Source organism: Dysidea avara, chromosome 3 (genome assembly GCF_963678975.1).
Source record: "Dysidea avara chromosome 3, odDysAvar1.4, whole genome shotgun sequence".
NCBI classification, from domain to species: domain Eukaryota; kingdom Metazoa; phylum Porifera; class Demospongiae; order Dictyoceratida; family Dysideidae; genus Dysidea; species Dysidea avara.
The window spans coordinates 25,412,710-25,433,461 of NC_089274.1; the positions used below are offsets into that span (position 1 = coordinate 25,412,710).

The 20,752-nt window shown below is 40.0% G+C and overlaps 1 protein-coding gene across 1 annotated transcript; it reads right to left on the minus strand.

Annotated features, from left to right (window-relative positions):
- Positions 1–22: 22 nt before the first annotated feature.
- Positions 23–19,345, minus strand: LOC136250454 (calcium-binding protein P-like). Its single transcript, XM_066042661.1, has 4 exons — positions 19,251–19,345; positions 1,993–2,306; positions 975–1,148; positions 23–287 (listed from the first exon to the last, which is right to left on the minus strand). The coding sequence occupies exons 1-4, from the start codon at positions 19,255–19,257 to the stop codon at positions 150–152; spliced, it is 633 nt and encodes a 210-aa protein (XP_065898733.1). The 5' UTR covers positions 19,258–19,345; the 3' UTR covers positions 23–149.
- Positions 19,346–20,752: the final 1,407 nt, after the last annotated feature.

The following is a 20,752-nucleotide window of genomic DNA, read 5'->3' on the forward strand; positions in this document are numbered from 1 at the left end:
CCAATGGGTTGCCTTTTACACATTAACTTGTGTACCAAAAAATTGAACATCTGCAAATGTACATATACCAGCATAAGAGTAAACAATGACACAATACTATTACTCTGTCTTGTTTGTAGTTTAGATACAATTTTTAATGTTTGTGGCGGTTATGAGGCTGCTACAGCTATTATCCATAATACCCAAACAACAACACCGAAAATGACAGCAGCAATGTTGAGGTAGAGAGCCGTCCTTGCGTGTTGAAGAGCGACAACACGATCACCTCGCAATCCTTCCTCCCTAGCCTGTATAGCAAGAGACATTTATAAATCAACCCGCACTGAAAAATATTCCATTGTGATGTGTACACAATGTTAATGTCAACAAGTAAGCACATCACAGTAACTACATAATTATTGCTATAGGGCTCTCAGTTTTGATTAATTTATTAATTGATTAATCATCAATCAGTAAACTGATTATTCTATAAGTAGCAAACACCATGCATATACACTTAATCAATACTGTGTACAGTATAGTAGTGGTAGTCTACACACCATCTAGCACAATGTTACAGTGGGCAAAACGAGAGTTGAGCAAATGGTAGCAGTTGATTAGTGGCTAGGTTACAATTAGTAGTTTAGCTGGCAACACTAGCTATTGTTGTCAGCACTTACAGGTTACAATATGGAGTGTTTAAGAGCCCAGGATCTGTCATGGATGTTGCTACTAAATGGTGAGCCAACCATTAGTGACAGCAATGCTTCATTCTCTTACTGAAATTGCTCCCTTTAAGCTGCTCACTAATTACAGTTTTAGATTACAAAATAATAAACCAATTATATTTTTTTCATTGATTAATCACGACAGCCCTAATAAATGCAATAATTTTTTTTTTAGGTATTAAGTCAAGTGATTAATAGGAATAACTACAAAGTGAATTGCAAAAATGCAGGTTTTTCCTGTAGCGCATTACAAATATCTCAATGTACCTGAACAGAAAGGAAAATTGCAGGAATAGTGCAGATAAGGGCAAAACAGTTGAAGAAGATGCACAATATGGTCAGCACAATTGATAGTACAGTGTAGTCAGGAACACCAGTTCCGGTCACAAGAACTGCTGTGGTGGTCACCTGAGGCTGAGCTGTCACCACAACAACATTGCTCTAATGAGGGAAGAATATAACACAATGATAAATGTCAATACAACAAAACCATCTACCTAGTATCACAGGACATGCGTGCATGAGTGAGTGTGTACTTTGTGTACATGTGCACATATTTGTGAACTAGTGCAAGATATTTGCATGTGGTGTGCATGCATGTGTGTGTGCGTGTGCGTCCGTGCGTATAACACAAGAATCTCATACACACTACATGCATATCTCTTGGGACCCCTAGTTTGCACATTTCTAAATTTCTTTTTATTGTCCCAATATTATCAACACCATCCAAAGAATGGGTCATCAAAGTTTCAGCCTGTTATGGTGAGTGGTTTTGGAATTATAGTGCTAAACAGTAGGAAGAGCAAAGAAATCCATTTGTAAAGCGACCATACTGAAAATAAACTACAGGCACTTAAATTCACAGCCATAACTTCTGTTTGCATTAGTCAGTTGGGATTTAGCTTTAAATGCTCACCATGAATTGGTGAATCGACCAAGATATAGTTTTGCCCTTTAGTCACTTGTGCATACAAGTATGAAGGCATTTCAAATGAAGAAATGACAATGATCTTGTTTACATCTACTGCATGATAAATAAACGCATTTACCATTGGGACTACAGAAATGGAACAAAAATACTGAACTCTCCATGACCACACAAATAAGATGGTGTATAGGTTTAATGGCTATATTGGCTAAATTAAAACTTGCATATTATTTTGTTTGTAGCATGAGCAATTTCACCCTATCTTTAATTTTGTTTTTCTTTAAAAGTATGCTTGTGAAAACTAGGCGGATGAGATGGTCACATTATACACTCTACCTGTACACTGTGTTAACTCACTTGTGCCTGCTGCTGTGGTTGTGGTCCCTTGTCATTAATAGAGTAAGGAGGAGGAGCTTGTTGGGGATATCCCTGGGGTGGTGGTGGATTATACCCAGATTGGTCAGGGGGATACCCTGCCTGAGGAGGAGGATATCCTCCCTGTGGAGGAGGATAACCTGCTGCATCTGGTGGAGGATATCCTGCCTGGGGTGGGGGATATCCCGCATCTGGTGGGGGATATCCCGCATCTGGTGGGGGGTATCCCCCTTGTGCTGGGGGGTATGCCGCATCTTGAGGAGGATACCCTGGTTGTGGTGGTGGATATTGCTGATCTGTAAAATGAGAAGTCAACTTAGAACGAATTCCTACTGTCAATAAACAGATGCATACATTACAGACAAAAACATATGCACGCATACACATCACATGCACACATGTCACACATGTATGCAGCACACATGTATGCAGCACACATGCATATACACACTATACTTACAATTGTTACTGGTACACCATATATTATAGAAACCTGGTCACTATCTGGCTAACTTGAACTCTAGAAGTCTCCTGTTTACAAGCCACACATGTAAGCAGAAAGGTTGATTCCACCATAGATAATAGAGTACTTAAAAGGGATAGGAAACGCAATAACGTGACGTCACAAAATACATACACTTCTATTGGAATTTCGTGTATTACGTCACGAACATACTCGTTACGCTTGCTGCGCTTGTATCAAAGAGAAACAAATTGTTGTAACGACAGAATTTTGTAACCAACGACTGTGAAACTTCGCTACAGTGAACTCAAGTAAGTAATCGAGGGAAATAGGATGGTACCAACCCTCAAGGAAGTTATATGCAAAATTAAAGGAGATTGAAAGTGAAAAAAACGGCCCAAAAATTACTTTAAACCACTTTATTTTCTTCGTAAATATATTCTATCCTTTTAACTGTGATAAACCTATTCCTTACCATTTAACAGAGGGAACCAGAGGAAATATCGGAGCAAAACAGGAACTGTTGCTTGAAGAAACGACTAAGTATCTTCCATTTTTAACCAAAAGTTTAAACCACCTTGCAGTACAACGCAACGGTAAAAGACTGTGTTGGTGACACGCCTAGCTTACCACAAGTTTCGAAAGTGGAACCGGCTATAAAAGAAGCGGTATGAACGAGGCATGAAGGTACTATGAGCGAAAGTGTGACAGCGTGTAACAACCACGGTTAATGCGATACGCTTTGTTACAAAATCTACGGTCTGAATTCTCTCGCCAAAATCTCTCACACAGGCCTAAATACTTGCTGTAGTCTGTTGGATTACTATTTACGCTGCTTAGAACACTAATTCTCATGCTTGAGCACAAAACTGTCTTGTCCTATCAAGTCACGCGTAACGGAAATCAAACCGGAAATCGCCTGCGTTTCCTATCCCTTTACTCTATTATCTATGATTCCACATGTCTGTATAACAGGGCATACAGGTTCACACCAATTTAGTACCCACTGTACCAAATTCCTTTGCATCAGTCAACCAAAGAACAACAGTTTTGGTATAAACATTAAGACTCAAACGATTAGTCGAATATTCGGATTAATATTCGGATTACTATTCGTTTGCTTTGTAGCCGAATAATAAAATTAACAAACGATTATTCACACGTGATCATTTATCTGGTGATACGTGATTAGTTGTAAGTAATTAACGAAGTGAAGATGATGCTAATTAAAGTAACAAAGAGGAAAGGACTATGGTGATAAAGTGAAGAGTAGTAATAGAATTGGGCAGCCACTAATTGGTGAAGATGTACTAATTCTACGGTGAATTGCCGTAAATGCAAGACTTCGTACGGATTTGTGGCTTACTCCAGGTACTTCTACTTTGTTACAAGCACTTTCTATCACAGTATTGCTGTGATAATCCTTTCAGAAAGGGAATTACGGCATCTCTTTCTTAGTAAAGTTATTCATACGAAGCCACAAAGCTGTTTGTGGTTATTTGTAGGCTTCTTGGTAGTGTTTGGCCACCTTAATTACTGAATTGCAATGAACCCTTACGGGATTATTCGACTAATTTCATTAGAGCTGAGCGAATATTCAAATACAGTAAACCAGTGTTCGTTTGAGCCTTAATAAACATAGATAATATATACTTCCGGATATGTTCGAAGGTATATATTATCTATGGTATAAACCACAGGATGGTGGTGTCAGTTCAATTGTAATCTAGAGTATGCTTAGAATCTAGCAGTAGATTTAGACTCACAATAAATCACACCAGCTTCCATCCTTGCTGAAAGCCATTAGGTTGACTTGAATACTCGAATAGGTAATAATGTTCTATGAGGAAAATGTTATAATACCTCTGTCAAAGTTTAGGCTCTTAGCAGGATTAGAACATTTGTTCAATATTCAAAATGTAGAATAAGTAGTTTGAATTACAATGGAATAGTATACAGGAAAGACCACAAATATTTTTAGTAGACATGAAATCTGGAGAAAGATCAAGAGCAAGCTTTAGCAAGTCTAGAAGTGAAACTCAGAACAACAGTACTGGTAAAGACAGAAGTGTTTACATGAAATGAAGCTGTGTAGTGATTTAGTTTATGACAACCATAATTTGATCACATAAGAATGTGACATGTGCTTAATTAATTAACCCATTCATGGCCAAACTCTCAGGGACCACTGGTTGAATTGTCAAATCGCTTCATACTAACTGTCCAATACACAGAACTACTTAGTAACCATATATCTAAATACTTACTATAAACTAAGGAGGTCGACTATGCTGTTTTTGTTTACATAACCGTAACTGTAACCACAACAAAGTTATCAAGGTCTAAACTTTGGTAAATGCCAGCCTGAACAAACAATGGATCCCAAATAACTATGCTGTGTAGCTGGCCGTTATTAAGTTAAACCTGCATAGTCCAAAAAACTGAATACACACTCACTGTAAGTGTACATCTTATGGCTACACAATTTATGTCATTCTACTTGTAACTATTAAAACGATACCTAGGGTTTCACCCTAACGCTAAACAGTGAGGCCAAAACTAGCCATGTAAGTAACTTTTTTGGTAAGGAAACATGCAAACCCTTTACATGTACCTTTACAAAATGATCCATAACTCACTCCTATCAAACTTTCGGCAACTTCAATTGGCTTTGTCATTATATCAGGCCATGCATGACTGACATGATTAAACCCACAATCAAAATTGAACACATGACAAGAACTTTGGAACTCGAAATGCAAGTAGTTGTTGTTCATCTCGTTACAACACTCATTTAAACTTCTCCAAATAACCGATTGAACAGACCTTCGGTCAATGTGTAGTTTTAGGCTTTAGGACAAGTGTGACCAGTCATGTCTGCCATAGAATTACTAACATTTGTGACCAGATCTGCAAATAAATGTATTTTTTGAATTCCATTTCCTTTATTTAGAATGGTCAAATGAAGTTTCAGCCTAGAAGCCAAGAGTTATGGTGCTACAAGATCAGTGATAATGTGGAAGATGAACCACAGGTGCTCAATAAAACAATTATAACTTTAAAAAGTAGTCTTGTATGGAGATGTAACTGGCATCACGTTTTCCACACACAGGTAAATCCATTTTACTGGGTAAGTCATGTCTTACACATCCTTCCTATGACCAAGGCAAAGGCAAACACTGCGAGAAAAAAATAAGAGTAAGCCGCACGTCCTATGCAAGGAAAACAAATGCTCATATTGAGACACTGACATGAAACAAAGATAATTGAATTCCTCTTGCTTTGGGAATACGATGATTGCCATTAGCGCCTTCCTTCATCACGAAACAAGTACTCAAAGATTTTTTTTAAATTAATAATTCATAAGAATTTCACTCCATTCAGCAGCATTGTGTTTAATACATTCTACTAAATTAAGCTTGTGTGACATGTGGGGTACTTGCAGATGTACTCATACTAATTCTATAAGCCTGGAACACTAAGCCTGGTGTACTTAAGATAAGAATATACGTAGGGTTACAGTTGAATTATAAAATTGATTTGATGGGAGCCTAAAAGTATGATGTATATACAGGTAACAATATTGTACAGTAACTATATAATTGTATAAAAGATGATTTGTTACCCTGTTATAAGGTGGTTTCAGGTTTAAAACCATGTCAGTAGTGATCCTGATGGTAATTCAGGTTCTATCTGGATATGGTCTAGTTGAATTAAAACTGAGGCATGAGTCAAGTTACATTTCGGCCACATCACATGTCGCTTTTATATTACAGTGGGACCTCAATTATCCGAACAGTATAAGTGACTGCTCTATTAGAGTATTTCGTCATTAGGTGAAAGTAAGTGTATGTTCTATTAGAGTAGTTGAACACAACTCTGTATACAAATAAATGAGCTTCATTTATCCGAACAAATTCACTTATTTGAACACTTACACAGCATTAACTACAAGATTACTATAAAATCACAAAAGCAATAAAAACAATCCTAACTAGCTGATAGTACATAATACTACTTTCAATACTGTTCTAAAGTTATTAATTCAGTGATTCACATCACACGCAGTTTCTTCAAATTTTCTACTGTTTCACCCAATGTGCATGCGTAAAGAAACACATGGACACCATGATGTGTCTTCAAAAAGTACTGTTCCCAGTGTTACAGATTGTCTCCTTTCACTCCTTAATGACAGACACAATTAACAACTCAAACCACTAACAAACTAGTCTTCTTTCAAGATGAGACATTTTCCGTAATTACGTAAGGTAACTCTCGTACAATAATCTGCGAGGGATCCACTTACCCGAGTAACCGGGACCATGTGGGCATGAGGACTTCAGGATACATCATTAAATGCACAAACAAACTGTAGTGAAGTCGAAATTTTAATCCGTGCATAAGGTATTAAACTGATCTGCCATATGACAGTTGTGACTGATAGAGAGCTAAACTTTCAAGCTTGTTTGTACTTGTCAATGATTGATCGGCAGGCATGACTCCAGATAAGCCTACAAACAGCAAGACATAAACATCCATTTCTTACTAATAGAGTGATTGTTCATGATGCTAAACTACTATTGGACTTCAGCTTGACTCCCCCAGTTCATATTCTTTTAGCTGGTGCACATTAACTTTACAATATGCATAAAAAACTAATACATCACAAGCTGCCACACTAGAATAGTAAAGGTTGGCCTACTCATTGTGAGCAACAAACCAAATTCATGGTTCTAGCAAAGATTTAAAAAAGTCACCAGCCACATCACCATAAATGTTCGCTTGCATCTTTGCTTGAGAAAGAGGCACACCATCTTGACCTTTAAGCTTATCATGTGAATCCATGATATGCAATCGTGTGATAAGTTGATTAGTCATTGTAGCACAAAGGTCGAAGGAGTTATGGCCACTTTCATAAAGAGGTACAATGTCTTTTACGCTACACTGTTTTACAAACAACTTTCTGACCATCGATCTTTGCCATTACCACAATGTTGTGGTTTGCTTCAAAGGCTTAAGCGCTACAAAAGGGGAAAGAGATGCAAGCGTTTCAAAGAGTTGAGTTTGTTGTTGAAAGGAATTTACAATGTCTAATCTGCAAACACCACCCTGACAGAAGGACTACACTATGGCTCCTTGCATTCAAGCATGTCACACTTTAGTGAATGTGTACAATAAGAAGCCTTTTCCATAACGACGTCACACTAATTTCTATCTGGTATATTTTCTAGTACTGCTTCCTACAACGCGAATGTTTTTGATTCACTATTACCACATTAATGAATCCTATATCGAGGCACAGCGATCAGGTATATATGGTTACTACTGTAGGTAATTAACAGAGTAATGTTTCCACTCTACTTAGAAAATTAGCCGAAATTTTGTAAGTAGCATAAACGAATTCCATTCATAGCATTGTACTCATACCTGCCAGTTTTAACATGTAGGGCTGAGCGATACTACCATTTTAGTATCACGATCGATACTAAAACCACTATTCACGATACTGAATAGTTCACAATACTTACAAATAAGTCATCATAGCTGGTGCTACATAGTGTATTCTTCGGTATTCCTGCAGGAAGTCTTTAAAAGTAGCATCAACATCCTTGTTTACAGTAACAGTTATTGTAACACATGCTTTGAGGTTATGTTATGGTGTTCACACCTCTCTGCAGGCGTAACCAGGTTATGACTTACAAGGATTCTTGAGCCTAGTACAGCATAACAAATGGATTTCTAATGACAATAATGTACAGGCATGGTATCACGATAGTTAATAACAAAATATCGCGATATCGATACTTTCTGGATTACACAAACAATCGATCTTCATTTACCACCCATAGAATCCAATACTCAAAAATATTAGAGTACTCCAAATAGAGATCGCCATTTATTAATAGTGAGGTCATTACGGAAAAGGCTTATTACATTGCATCCACATTGTCAAGTATGATCAAGATCATCACATGTGACCCAATAATCTGATCCAGATGTTTCATAAAGCAAACAATGACCAAAATGAGGAATTTCAGACTCAAACAATGAAATCAACCCAACCAGTTTGAGGCAGATCTTATTATGCAGTTGGGTAGCACAGCCTGACATTTACGACCAAGACAGATTTTCTAAGAATCATACTAAAATGCACTATATACCTATGAAGCCATAACTACAGAACTTACTTCTAAAATGAAGCCAGAACAGTACAGTGCATGACTACAATAATATTCAAATAATGACATAAAGTAATATTCATTGCTGAGTCACAAACATGACTGGACATATAGTTGACAGTTTATTTAACAAACCCACATGAACTTCCTGTGCTAAGCCACATGACAAAATGAGGTCATTTGTGCTAATAAAAAAATCTCTTGGCCTTAGTTACCTAAAGGAAATATTAAGCATTTACTTGTTTACTTACCAGGCACATGCCTGCCCCACAGCTAAAATATCGCTTTTGAAAAACCATTTTGGAAAAAATCATGTGTGTCTGTCCTTTTTCCCACATGAGCAAAAGGTTTTCTGATAAAACACTAGCCTATATGTTAGAAATGAAGGTTATACAGTGTCAGTATTCTCATCCCAGCTTGAAATATGGGTGAAGTAGGTTCCTGAATATGTTATGAATGCCCTTCACAAATATGGGCATAAAACAAGTGTATCTAGGATTCCAGGAATGACAAATTCCTTCAAGGTGAAAAAGGGCATGTTTCATACTTAAATGAAGGGTAACCTCAAGGTTTTCTCACCTTGTTTTGAAACATTATTATGACTGGTGAACCTGCTCACACAGAAAGAATAGTGTCAGACAATCATAGAAGCAAGTTTGCATTTGAACATGTTCCCCAACTAACAATTACTGAAAAGTGAAGTGGCCATATGTTGTTTTTTTAGTTGTATTCAACCTGTTACACAGTGCTAGCATTACAAAGAAGAATAGCATCTGTGTCAGTCACTATGGAAATACAGATGATTACCATTACAAAGAGATAGTCAGCAATGGTGCACTACTGCAAATCAACACCATTTTCCATCAAGAAATGGGATACAAGGAGGACAAAGGTAAGTCAATGATGCATGCATTATACTACGTACTTTGATGACCTACCTGTTGGGCTAAACACAGAAAAAAATCAAGCCAAAAGCCTTAGCTACAATTGAGTTATGCTTGTCTGAAGGTATTAGCAAGTCAGTCAGTCTATTAATCAGTCAATAAGAAAATTAAATTATATTTCGTGAAATTCGCTGCATGTAACACTGGTATTTCTCTTTCTACACGCGAAAATACAGCAATTAGTAGCTCTATACAAAAATAAATAGAAAAACTGAGTCCAATATCCGGTCACACATGCGCTCCAGAACCCACTTTTTCTTTCGCTGCACGCGATTAGTAGTTCGACAATGGCGGCTGAGGGAAATCAGGACGACAACCGTATAGAACTAGACGGAGAAGCGCAAGAACGGGAGAAACAAATCTCTGCGTTGTTAGGCGACTCTACCCTGAGAGACTCGCTGATCCAGAAGCTCACAGAGGGCGGCCACGTGACGAAGCAGAACACGCCTAACCAGAAGAAGGACGGCAGTATGCCGGGCGGATATCCGTTTGGCAGTGGAGGATGGCCAGCGTTCCCGGTACAATTTCCCTTCGTACCCTACCCAGCGTGGAGGTCATCTTACATCCCAGCCGTGGTCACCGGAGCTGGAAGCAGCCAACTCCCCCATGGTTCCGCACTTGGGTCGGGCCAACCTGGTTCCTCACGTGTGCAGGGCCAGGAGGAAGGGGAAGAAGAGGATTATTTGGACCTGTTGGATGAAGATGAAGCCTTGGAACTGGTCCAATTTGAACCTGTTGTTGATGATGATGATGCTTGGAAGGCCTGTGACACAATCAACAACTTTATTAAGAAGAGCTTCACCCAGGTGATTACACCCACAGCAAGAGATGGGATCATGAAGGACTATCCTAAGCCCAAGATTGAAGCTCTCTTTGCCCCAAAGTTGGATGAGGATGTCAAGAAGCAGATAGAGAGGGCAGGCAAGGACCCCCATTATGGTGTTGAAAAACACTTGTACAACCTTCAGTAGCAAATCCTGGACATATCAGGCCCTCTCACGTGTTTGTGGGCAGACCTCCTCAATCGAGGTGCTACGGTTAACCCTAAAGATGTGATCCTACTCTTACAGAGTACACTGACTCTCCTGGGAAGTGCTTCCCACACTATCACCCAAGAAAGGAGGCGTGTGGCTTGGTCTCGAGTCAATCCCAGTATTGGTGCCTTACCAGAGGACACAGATGAGAATCAAGATAAGGTGAAGGAGACAACCTTGTTTGGTGGCGGCTTCTTGGAGAGAGCCACGAAGAGAATCAAAGAACAGAAGGCACTAGCGAAGGTAGCTGGAGCAGGAAATGGACCTCCCCACAAACGCCAGCAGAGCCGGGATCCACATGACCTTTGCCGTTTTTTGGAGAAGGGCGCCCCTGCAAAATACGGCGGCAGGAACATCAAGCGCCAACAGCCATACCCACCCAAGTTCCAGAGGAGAGACCAGAAGAGGGGCAAGTTCCCACCCAAGCACCTACAGAGGAACAATTGACTCATGCACACACAATCAGTTCACAATTTTTGATAAATGGTTTTTCCCTTATCCCTGTTGTTTCACTCCTTCCAACAGCAGGTCGTCTCCCTCTCTGCCTGCACAATTGGCTCAGAATCACATCCGACCAAAGGGTGATCCAAGTGGTGAAAGGGTACAAGCTAGAGCTGATGTCAACCCCATTTCAGAATTTCCCACCAAGACCTCTAGGAGCCAAGGGCCACCACTCAATGGAGGAGGAGATACAGAAGCTCATGGACAAGGGTGCAGTGAAGAAAGTCACCTCCTGTGTGAATCAATTCATCAGCCAGATCTTTTTGGTCCCCAAGAAAGATGGTTCAGCAAGGCTAGTGATCAACTTGAGACCTCTGAATCGGTTTATTCACCAACTACATTTCAAGATGGAGAGTCTGGGAGACCTGATGAGAGATGACGACTGGATGACTTCAATAGACCTAAAGGATGCCTACCTGTCGGTCACGATATGGCAAGGTCATAGGAAGTATCTGAGATTCCTATGGCAGGACAGTCTATACGAGTTTCAGTGCCTTCCCTTTGGTCTGAGAAGTGCGCCACGTGTCTTCACCAAACTATTCAAACCTGTACTTGCAAGGCTTCGCCACCAGGGCATCAGACTGATAATGTACTTAGACGATATGTTGGTGATGGCACAGAGCAGGGAGGAACTAGAGAGTCACTTATCCCAGATAATATCTCTTCTAGAGTTGTTAGGTTTTGTGGTCAACAGGGAGAAGTCTCAATTGGTACCAGCCCAGGTGATTCATTACCTTGGTTTCATGGTGGACTCCAAGGAGATGAAGATCAGGCTGTCAGAAGAGAAGGCAACACAAATTTCAACAGCTTGCAGGAAGGTCAGGGAGAAGGGATCCACATCAGTGAGACAATTAGCCAGATTAATTGGCAAGATGACAGCAACCCTCCCTGCAATCTTCCCAGCCCCGTTATGGTACAGAGAGCTTCAGTGTCAGAAGAACCAGACATACCAGAGGTCCCAGTCCTTCAAGACCACCATGACACTGAATCAGGAGGCCCTTCTGGAGCTGGACTGGTGGTCAATCAGGAGGAATTTAATGGATGGGAAGAGTGTATCGACACAGGAACCTGACCTCACCATGGAGATGGATGCTTCAATGCTGGGCTGGGGAGCAGTCTGCCAGGGCATACGAACAGGGGGACTATGGTCTCAGATGGAACGGAAGAACCACATCAATTATTTGGAACTCCTCGCAGCCTGGTTCGGAGTGAAAGCACTTGCCAAGGACAGGAAGAACATTCATATCCATCTGAAGATGGACAACCGAACAGCAGTGTTCTATGCGAATCGAATGGGGGGGACTCGTTCCCCAGTGTTGAGCAGCCTAGCAATTCAACTTTGGCTTGGAGAGGAATTTGTCCATCACAGCAGAGCATCTCCCTGGGATAGACAATTGTGTGGCAGACGAGGAATCCAGGGTGATTCAATCGACTGCAGAGTGGCAGTTACACCGACCGATATTTCAACAGATCCTGGAATACCTCGGCAACTGCAACATAGACCTGTTTGCAACTCGCCTCAATACTCAGTTGAAACAGTTTGTGAGTTGGAGACCGGATCCCGACTCAGTGGGGGCCGATTCCCTACAGCTGCCCTGGAACAGGTGGGAGGGATATGCCTTCCCTTCCTTTTGCCTAATTGGCAGATGTGTCAAGAAAGTCAGAGAGGACAGGGCTTCTCTGATACTAGTAGCACCAGTCTGGAGGTCACAGCCGTGGTATCCAGCATTACTAGAACTGTTAGTGGACTTTCCCCTAATGCTCCCACGAATTTCGAGGCTCTTGTCAGACCCATTTGGCAAGCCACATCCTCTGATGGCAATAGGCCAGCTACAACTAGCTGCTTGGAAAGTATCAGGCATAGACAGCAGCCAGACAGAATTTCAAGCGAGGCTTCACAGCTGTTGGCAGCAGGTTGGAGCAGGGGCACAAACACAACATACGAAAGTGCTTGGAGGAGATGGCATAGCTGGTGCTCTGAACGGCAAGTTGATCCCATTTCATGTGCTATCCAGCCATTCTTGGAGTTCTTAACAAGTTTGTTCAAGGAAGGACTACAATATCGAACAATAAATACCATACGGTCTACCATCTCAATGACTCACAACCATATCGAAGGACTACCTATGGGTCAACACCCACTAGTTTCAAGGCTTTTGAGAGGTGTCTACAACACTCGCCCACCACAACCCAGATATTCAACTACATGGGATGTTGATGTGGTTATCAAGTATTTACAGTCACTTGGTGAGAATGATACTTTACTCTTGAAGACACTGACACAGAAGTTAACCCTGCTGATGGCCCTTGTAGGAGCAAACAGGGTATCAGAGTTACAAGCCTTAGATCTTTGGTACCGGACTTACAGACCAGAAGGTGTTTGTTTTCAACTGCCAACTTTAAGCAAGAAGAGGAAAGCCGGAACACCTCCTAAGCAGTTTACATTTGGAGCCTTTCCTAATGACAGCCGATTATGCGTAATGAGTTGTTTATGGCAATGCGAGGCAGTTACACTTGAACATAGAGAGAGTGATCCAAGAAACCCCCCAACTACTCTTCTTGTCTTACATCAAGCCTCATAAACCAGTCACCTCACAACGCCTAGCTAACTGGCTAAAGGAGATTCTGGGAAAAGCTGGGATAGATACCTCAGTGTTCAAGGCTCACTCAGTCAGAGGTGCTTCTAGCACTGCGGCATCTGTGAAGGGAGTCCTGATTGAAGATATACTTCGTACCACAGATTGGAGCACTGACTCTACCTTCCGACGATTTTACTACTGCCCTGTACAAACAAATAACTATGCTCAGACATTGCTCCAACCAAGAGCAGATCAATCCCAGTGTTCATAGAACTTCAAGACACGTGTCAGTCTGTGTGACATGGACATTTTTGGTCTTTGTAGCAATAACTTACATTATTGGACTTTGTGCCATTGATATTGTTGGTCTTTGTACCATTAAGGTTACGGGATACTGTAAACCCCACATGTACACTATCAATCATTTTTCATGATTAGGAGTTGATTTTTCTTAATGCATTGTTATCAAATATTTATGCATTCTTGACTTCTCAATGTTGTTATGGAAACATGAGTTGTCCCCAATCAGTGAAAACTATGAACCAAAAATCAGACCAATGAAGAAACATGAGAACTTACTAACAATTCTAAGATTTGAAGAACATCACTTGTGAGGGACTGACAAGAGGATTTGTGAATAATGTGTATAGTTGCTGAAATATGACTACAATATGGCCTAAAGCAAGACACTGTGGTCACAAAATTAATTTTTTAATTGATATCACAAGCACTAGAAACATTATTTCTAACAAATGGCTCCGTCAGGACCTAGACAAGAAGCCAAACTAGTAGTCTGTTTATACAAAATGTTAACAACTAGTTTGACAGTCCTGATTTTGCTGAACTACGCATGCGCTTACAGGTGCGCCAGTTGCTAAGTGTGTTGTTTCTATGTTATCTTGTACTGTTACGTGTGTTTTCTTGTACCTTGTACCTGTCCAGTCAGCACGCTATGATTCTCCCAACAATTTAGCCTGTTACCAGCTGATACGCAACACAACAATACCAAGCCGCCTTAATTACGTAATAAAATTTTTGTTTGACAGTTGCTCAGTATCCCGTAACCTTAACACTGTTGGCCTTTGTGCCTCTTTTCACATTATATTACTGACCTTTGTGCCACTCACAATATTTGTCTTCCATACCATTTATGTTATTGGTTTTCGTGGCATACTCTATTGGCCTTTGGGCCATTTATTAGTGACTAGGTACCTTTTGTTGTCGTATACATAGCGGTAACCGCAGATGTGTATTCGCTGCAATATAACAATATGTTTGTAGGCTTTAAACTCTACCAGTGTTACATGCAGCGAATTTCACAAAATATAATTGATGATTTGACGAGGGCCCAAAGGGCCTGAAGTTAAATCGTAATTATATGAGTGAAATGAGCAATGTACATGTAACACTGGCCCATTCCCTACATGTATTTTATTTATTACCCCTCCCATGTTATTTGCTCTATAGGCTCACTACGGTGGTAGCAAATGAAGTGGGTTCTGGAGCGCATGTGTGACCGGATATTGGACCCAGTTTTTCTATTTATTTTTGTATAGAGCTACCAATTACTGTATTTTCGCGTGTAGAAAGAGAAATACCAGTGTTACATTTGCTCATTTCACTCATATAAGTACGATTTAACTTCAGGCCCTTGTCAAATCATCAACTTTTAAAAATCATAGTAACCTATTGGACAATATTTTTTTCTTGTAAGCATGTGAAAACCTGCCTAATATACAGTACTGTATAATCCATGGGTATTGCAGTACTTGTTTTCATTCATCTGGAAGAATCAGGAATATAACACGAGTATCTAGATCCATTGAGGTACGAAGAAAGTACTAAATAAACAGGTGGTTTGAAAATAGGCTATACATGATGTAGAGAGTTCAGTGTGACAATAATAGGTATTGACACTTTAATATACAAACTAGTTAGCCCATTTTCAATACGGAAGGCAATCACTCACATACACTATTTACTCTCAGTCATATGTACCCTATCTATATAGGAGACTTAGCTTTTTTTAAACTTGAGGCAGAAATGTTGTGAAACACTGTGAACTACAAGTAGGTAGCTCCATAATGGTGTCTCCAGCATTACAATAACTAGATAATGTCTGGATTATCGTTAAGAGGCTATTTCCAGCTCAATCCACTAATCCACAAAATACATCACACCCTATTAAAAAGCTTTTGGAAACAAAAACATCCTTTCTGTATGTTTATTGGCAGACCACAGGATATTCTCCCACACATAGCTAGCCTAACTGACTGATGATCTCACTGAACAAAAACGATAACTTACTGCCATGGTTTGTCATGTCTTTAGTTTTACAGCAAAACTGCAGGTAGTAACAGCTAGATCATCGAGGGGTCGCACGCTTTAATCAGTAAGGAGATTTCAGCACACAGACCTTACAGGTTACACACACAAGTCATATTGCAATTGAAGAAGTAATGTACCCTCTACTCCTGGCTACAAGTTTAGAGAAGTGGGGTCTTTACTTGCTGACTTACACCACGCGTAAAATGCGCCTTCGAAATAACCACTTGGCATCAAATTCCAACGAAGGAAGCACCCACAGATTTGTGATCACAACACTGTATGCTAGTATAGGCTACTAGCTAGTGCCCAGCAAAAGAGAAGATTAGGTAGCTTTCAACACACAAGAGTTATTAACCATTATAATTTTCTTGGCATTGCAAAGTTGTGAAAACATCACAAATGTTACTTACTACAGTAATAGAAGCTGTTTCTTTACACTACTGGTCACTACACCTACATATATTACACAACCTAGCACAAATACAGAGGTCTATCTCACTAGTATACTAGAGAAAACTGATGCAGAAAAACTGTCCTCACCATTTGGATACCATACTAAAACCCTTGCCGCTAAATTTTCGTACAAAGGATATGAATTCCCTTAAACTAAGTTTCTATAGACTACTACTCTACCTACTTATGTGAATGTATTCTTTTACTATAATACACTAAACAACAACAAATTTCTTCTTACAACAAAGTCATGTGCTTTTAACATGCAACTTGGCCATATTATTATTACATAAGTGATATAATAAAACAAATTCTTGTGGTAATAATATTATGGCTTTGCTTCATAAGGTTTTCCATTATACTGTACCACCATCAAAATTCCAATGCAGCACCTCAGTATGGTTTCCTTCATATGGTTTCCTTGCATGAAGATGACCATGTAATTGAAGATAAAACGAAAGGCAAGGCAGTCACTCATTGGAACTAGAAAAGGCATATACCACCAGTGAGTTTGAAATGGTGACTATGCGCAGACTCACTTTTTGCGACTGTGGTCAGGCAGGTAGGGAGACCAAACATCGGGTTTTGACAATTTATTTTAAAACTCAATATCTGGCCATCTGATAGTGTTACTATTAGATACACTAAAACCATTGCATAAAAGTGATTTTCATCACATTTGATGTTTCTATGATGGATTTTAATGACAGAATTTTGAGCAGCACCCGTCATATTGTACTGTTGAAGAAATACAAACACTATAGTTATACATTTCAGAATAATAAAACTCTCTGATACGGGTACCATTGACACTTCACTACACAAGTTGCTACACAGCAACATGATGACTATACAGGATTCATTTAAACAAACAGCTATAAACAAGCATTTACAAATATTCTGATTAAAAAGTTATCAATTGAGTGAAAGCATCTCTCTGTAAACAATTCCAAGAAACTATATCTAAATGTCCACAGACTCAACTCTGAAGACCCCAGCCTGCTTACACTCCAAATTATGAAATTTAGAGTATGACAAGCCAGCACTTTTGCACCCACATGCAATACACCAGAATAGAGCAGTTGTAGGTGTGGTGTTCAACTGAACAGGTGTGGTGTTCAATTGAAATGTGTGGCAAACTAGCAAAAACTAGTACAGCTGGAATATTGTATACTTCATTGTCCTGCTATTGTAGAGTGACCAAACTATGACGGTGTTGATAATCATCTGTTATCAGGTACTAACATACTAGAGATGTGAGAGCATAGCCGGTGCTTCCTGGCTATATGGTGAAAACAGCATGTATTTGCCAACACATTTATGGAACTGTCCACCCATAAATTGGTATGGCGAGGCTGAACTGCTTTCTTTCTTTACAACTGTGTCAAATTCTTTTAACACAATGGTAAAGGTTAAAAGGCATCTGGATCCAGCAAAAACAGACTTTTATCGTAATTTCAGACCACACCAGCTACATTCTCGTCCTAGTATTAAGTGAATGTAACACTGTAGTGCTTAATACTTGAACTATAGCAAATACACAATTTTTATGGTAATGTCATTGTTTTGTGCAACCATAGTCGTCGCGCAATGTTACATACTGTGTAACCTAAATATTTCGAGGGGGGGGGAGATTTTTGTTGATTTCGCAGTTTTGGGTGTTATCAGCGAAAATTTTACCCTCGAAATATTTCATGGGGTAGTCACCTCCATACCACCAATTGATGCGCTTGCGACCGGAAGATTTAATCAAGCGATCAAGGGGTATTTTTGCATTGAATCAAGCGATCAAGACGTTCGTAAAAGTGGTGATCAAGCACCTTTGGAAAGCTAACTTTGGGAAACACGAGAATTTACTAGCTTTTACGGTTGACGATCAAGAATCAAGGCTCTTGAATAGATGAAATCAAGTGATCAAGGCAATATTTTGGCGATCAAACTTTTTGATCCCGGTCGCGAGCGCATCAATTGGCGGTATGGAAGTGACTACCCCTTGTATTTAGACCATAATAGTCTAATATCCCCGGGAGTGTGCGAAAAATTTGCCCCTTGAAATACTTCGGCTATTACGGTAACTTGTTCACACCCTTTTAACGCAATCTGCCATTTTCACCTTCAAGAACGTTCTTAATGTAGACTTCTTGTAGTCTCGTGCCCAGACCGCTTTTTTTCTTTTTCTGTGGGGGCGGAGAAAAAAAGGGTCTGGTGGATCTCCAATACATTTTTTGTGCAGCCGGATCTACAACATTTGGGGATCGTTGATTAGTTGTGATGAATAGCAAACGAAGCGACAATAGTAAATACGGCGCGCGTACCCAAAGATGCAGCCTTGCCAAGCAAACGCGCCGTATTTCCTATTGTCGCTTCATTAACAAGCCTTTGCTATTCATCACAACTAATCAACGATCCCCAAAAGTTGTAGATCCGGCTGCACAAAAAATGTATTGGAGATCCACCAGACCCTTTTTTCTCCGCCCCCACACAAAAAGAAAAAAAGCGGTCTGGGCACGAGACTAGACTTCTTGAAGAGGGTGCTATTCTGGAAACAGATTTTCAACTTCAAGTCTCTCCTATCGGGAAAACTCCATGTGAAAAGCGGCCAAGTTTAATGTTTAAACGTGATAACGATATTGCCTTCAACTGAGAGAGAGAATGTACGAGCTCTTAAAACACGACTGGCAGACGGAGACGCCCGACTCAATACAATAACAGTAGCACTAGCGCCACTACATGTTACGTTACACAACAGTTGAACTAACCTGCCATCTTTTTTCACGGTTGCTTTTCACGGTTGCGCACTCAACTCGTCCCACAAAGAAATCACAGATTACTGTATCCGGTGTGGGAATAGGAGGGGCGCGCGCTTAATTACATGTTTTTATTGGCGGGGCCATCATGTTGCAGCTGCACCCAGCTATTAAAGTAATAGATTGCTATCCATGTAAACAAATAGTTTTATTGACAAAGTCCAATAAATAGGGTTCCAATGGACTTCTTTACGTGCCTCCCCTTCTAAAATCACCTAGTACATGCACATGCTACAAACCCCGTAAGAAATTTTGGTTCTTTAATCAGAGGAGGTCTTAGGCACTGCACTATATAATTTTGATGACAAACAGTAATATTTGGGTCCAAAATATGTCTTCATACAGCAATTAAGGGATATTTTCCGTGCTGCAAAGGGATCGGCAATCCAGCATGCGCATGTATCAAATTATGCTGTGATTTACAAAGCAATTTGAGGCACTGGGTTGAATATGTGGACAGGATGAGAAACAAGTAAGTATTCCAATCCAGTGCTGCAGCCCACTGAATAGCAAAGGCTTCTAGAACTCTTTAAAACAGAAGTTTCCAACACACACACCACACTACGCACACACCGGCACACCCTCCTGAAAATAACCCACGTACACTTGTATAAACTTGAAAGAACATCCACTCAATGTACAACACGTGTGTCATGTATGACTTCATCAGCGAACATAGAGTAATTCCTCTTGGAATACAACAAGAGATAGGTATGCCTAACAGGAAAACGCTTTAGCCTCCTATTATTTTGTTAGTAACGCTGTGAAAAAATTATCACTGTCATTGTATCAACATTGGCTTGACAGAAAGGGGTCCCAAAGAAAAATAGAAGTGCCATTACCTCACAGACAAATCAAATTCTACAAACCACTGAATACTTAATTTGTCGGCATACTCTCCACCTAATCAAGTTCAAACAGTACACTCAGTGTAAGATAAAATATCGTCTCCTGGAACCATCCATTCACATAGAACCATCCCAAGTGCATGGTAGTTTCTGGTACACCAGCCACACATGTACACAGTTAGCTGAATTGAAATAAAGATCTCACCATTATTGGTGTGTGTGCCTGTACATGATATACGTTACTGAGCAAGTTAGTGTATAGCAGCATATTCCCAAATCACACAATGCAAGTTTTCATCACATCACGAAACCTTCCTCAAGACTTTCCCTCATTATTATAGCTATGTAGTACTCCTTGTGACATGTGTTGTTTGGTATAGTGCCATTGTGTATAGGTGTGTGCGTGTAAATGATATAAAGACAATCAAAACACTTGATCTAGACTATAGTGTCTATACAAGGTTAATGATATGCCCCACCTGAGGGTGTTATTACATGGGACGATACAAGGTATTATGACATATAATATTTTGGTGTGAAAAATCATTCATGCAGCCTCCACTATCTCCCCACCTCATAATGTGCAAGGTGTTCTATTTGACTTTG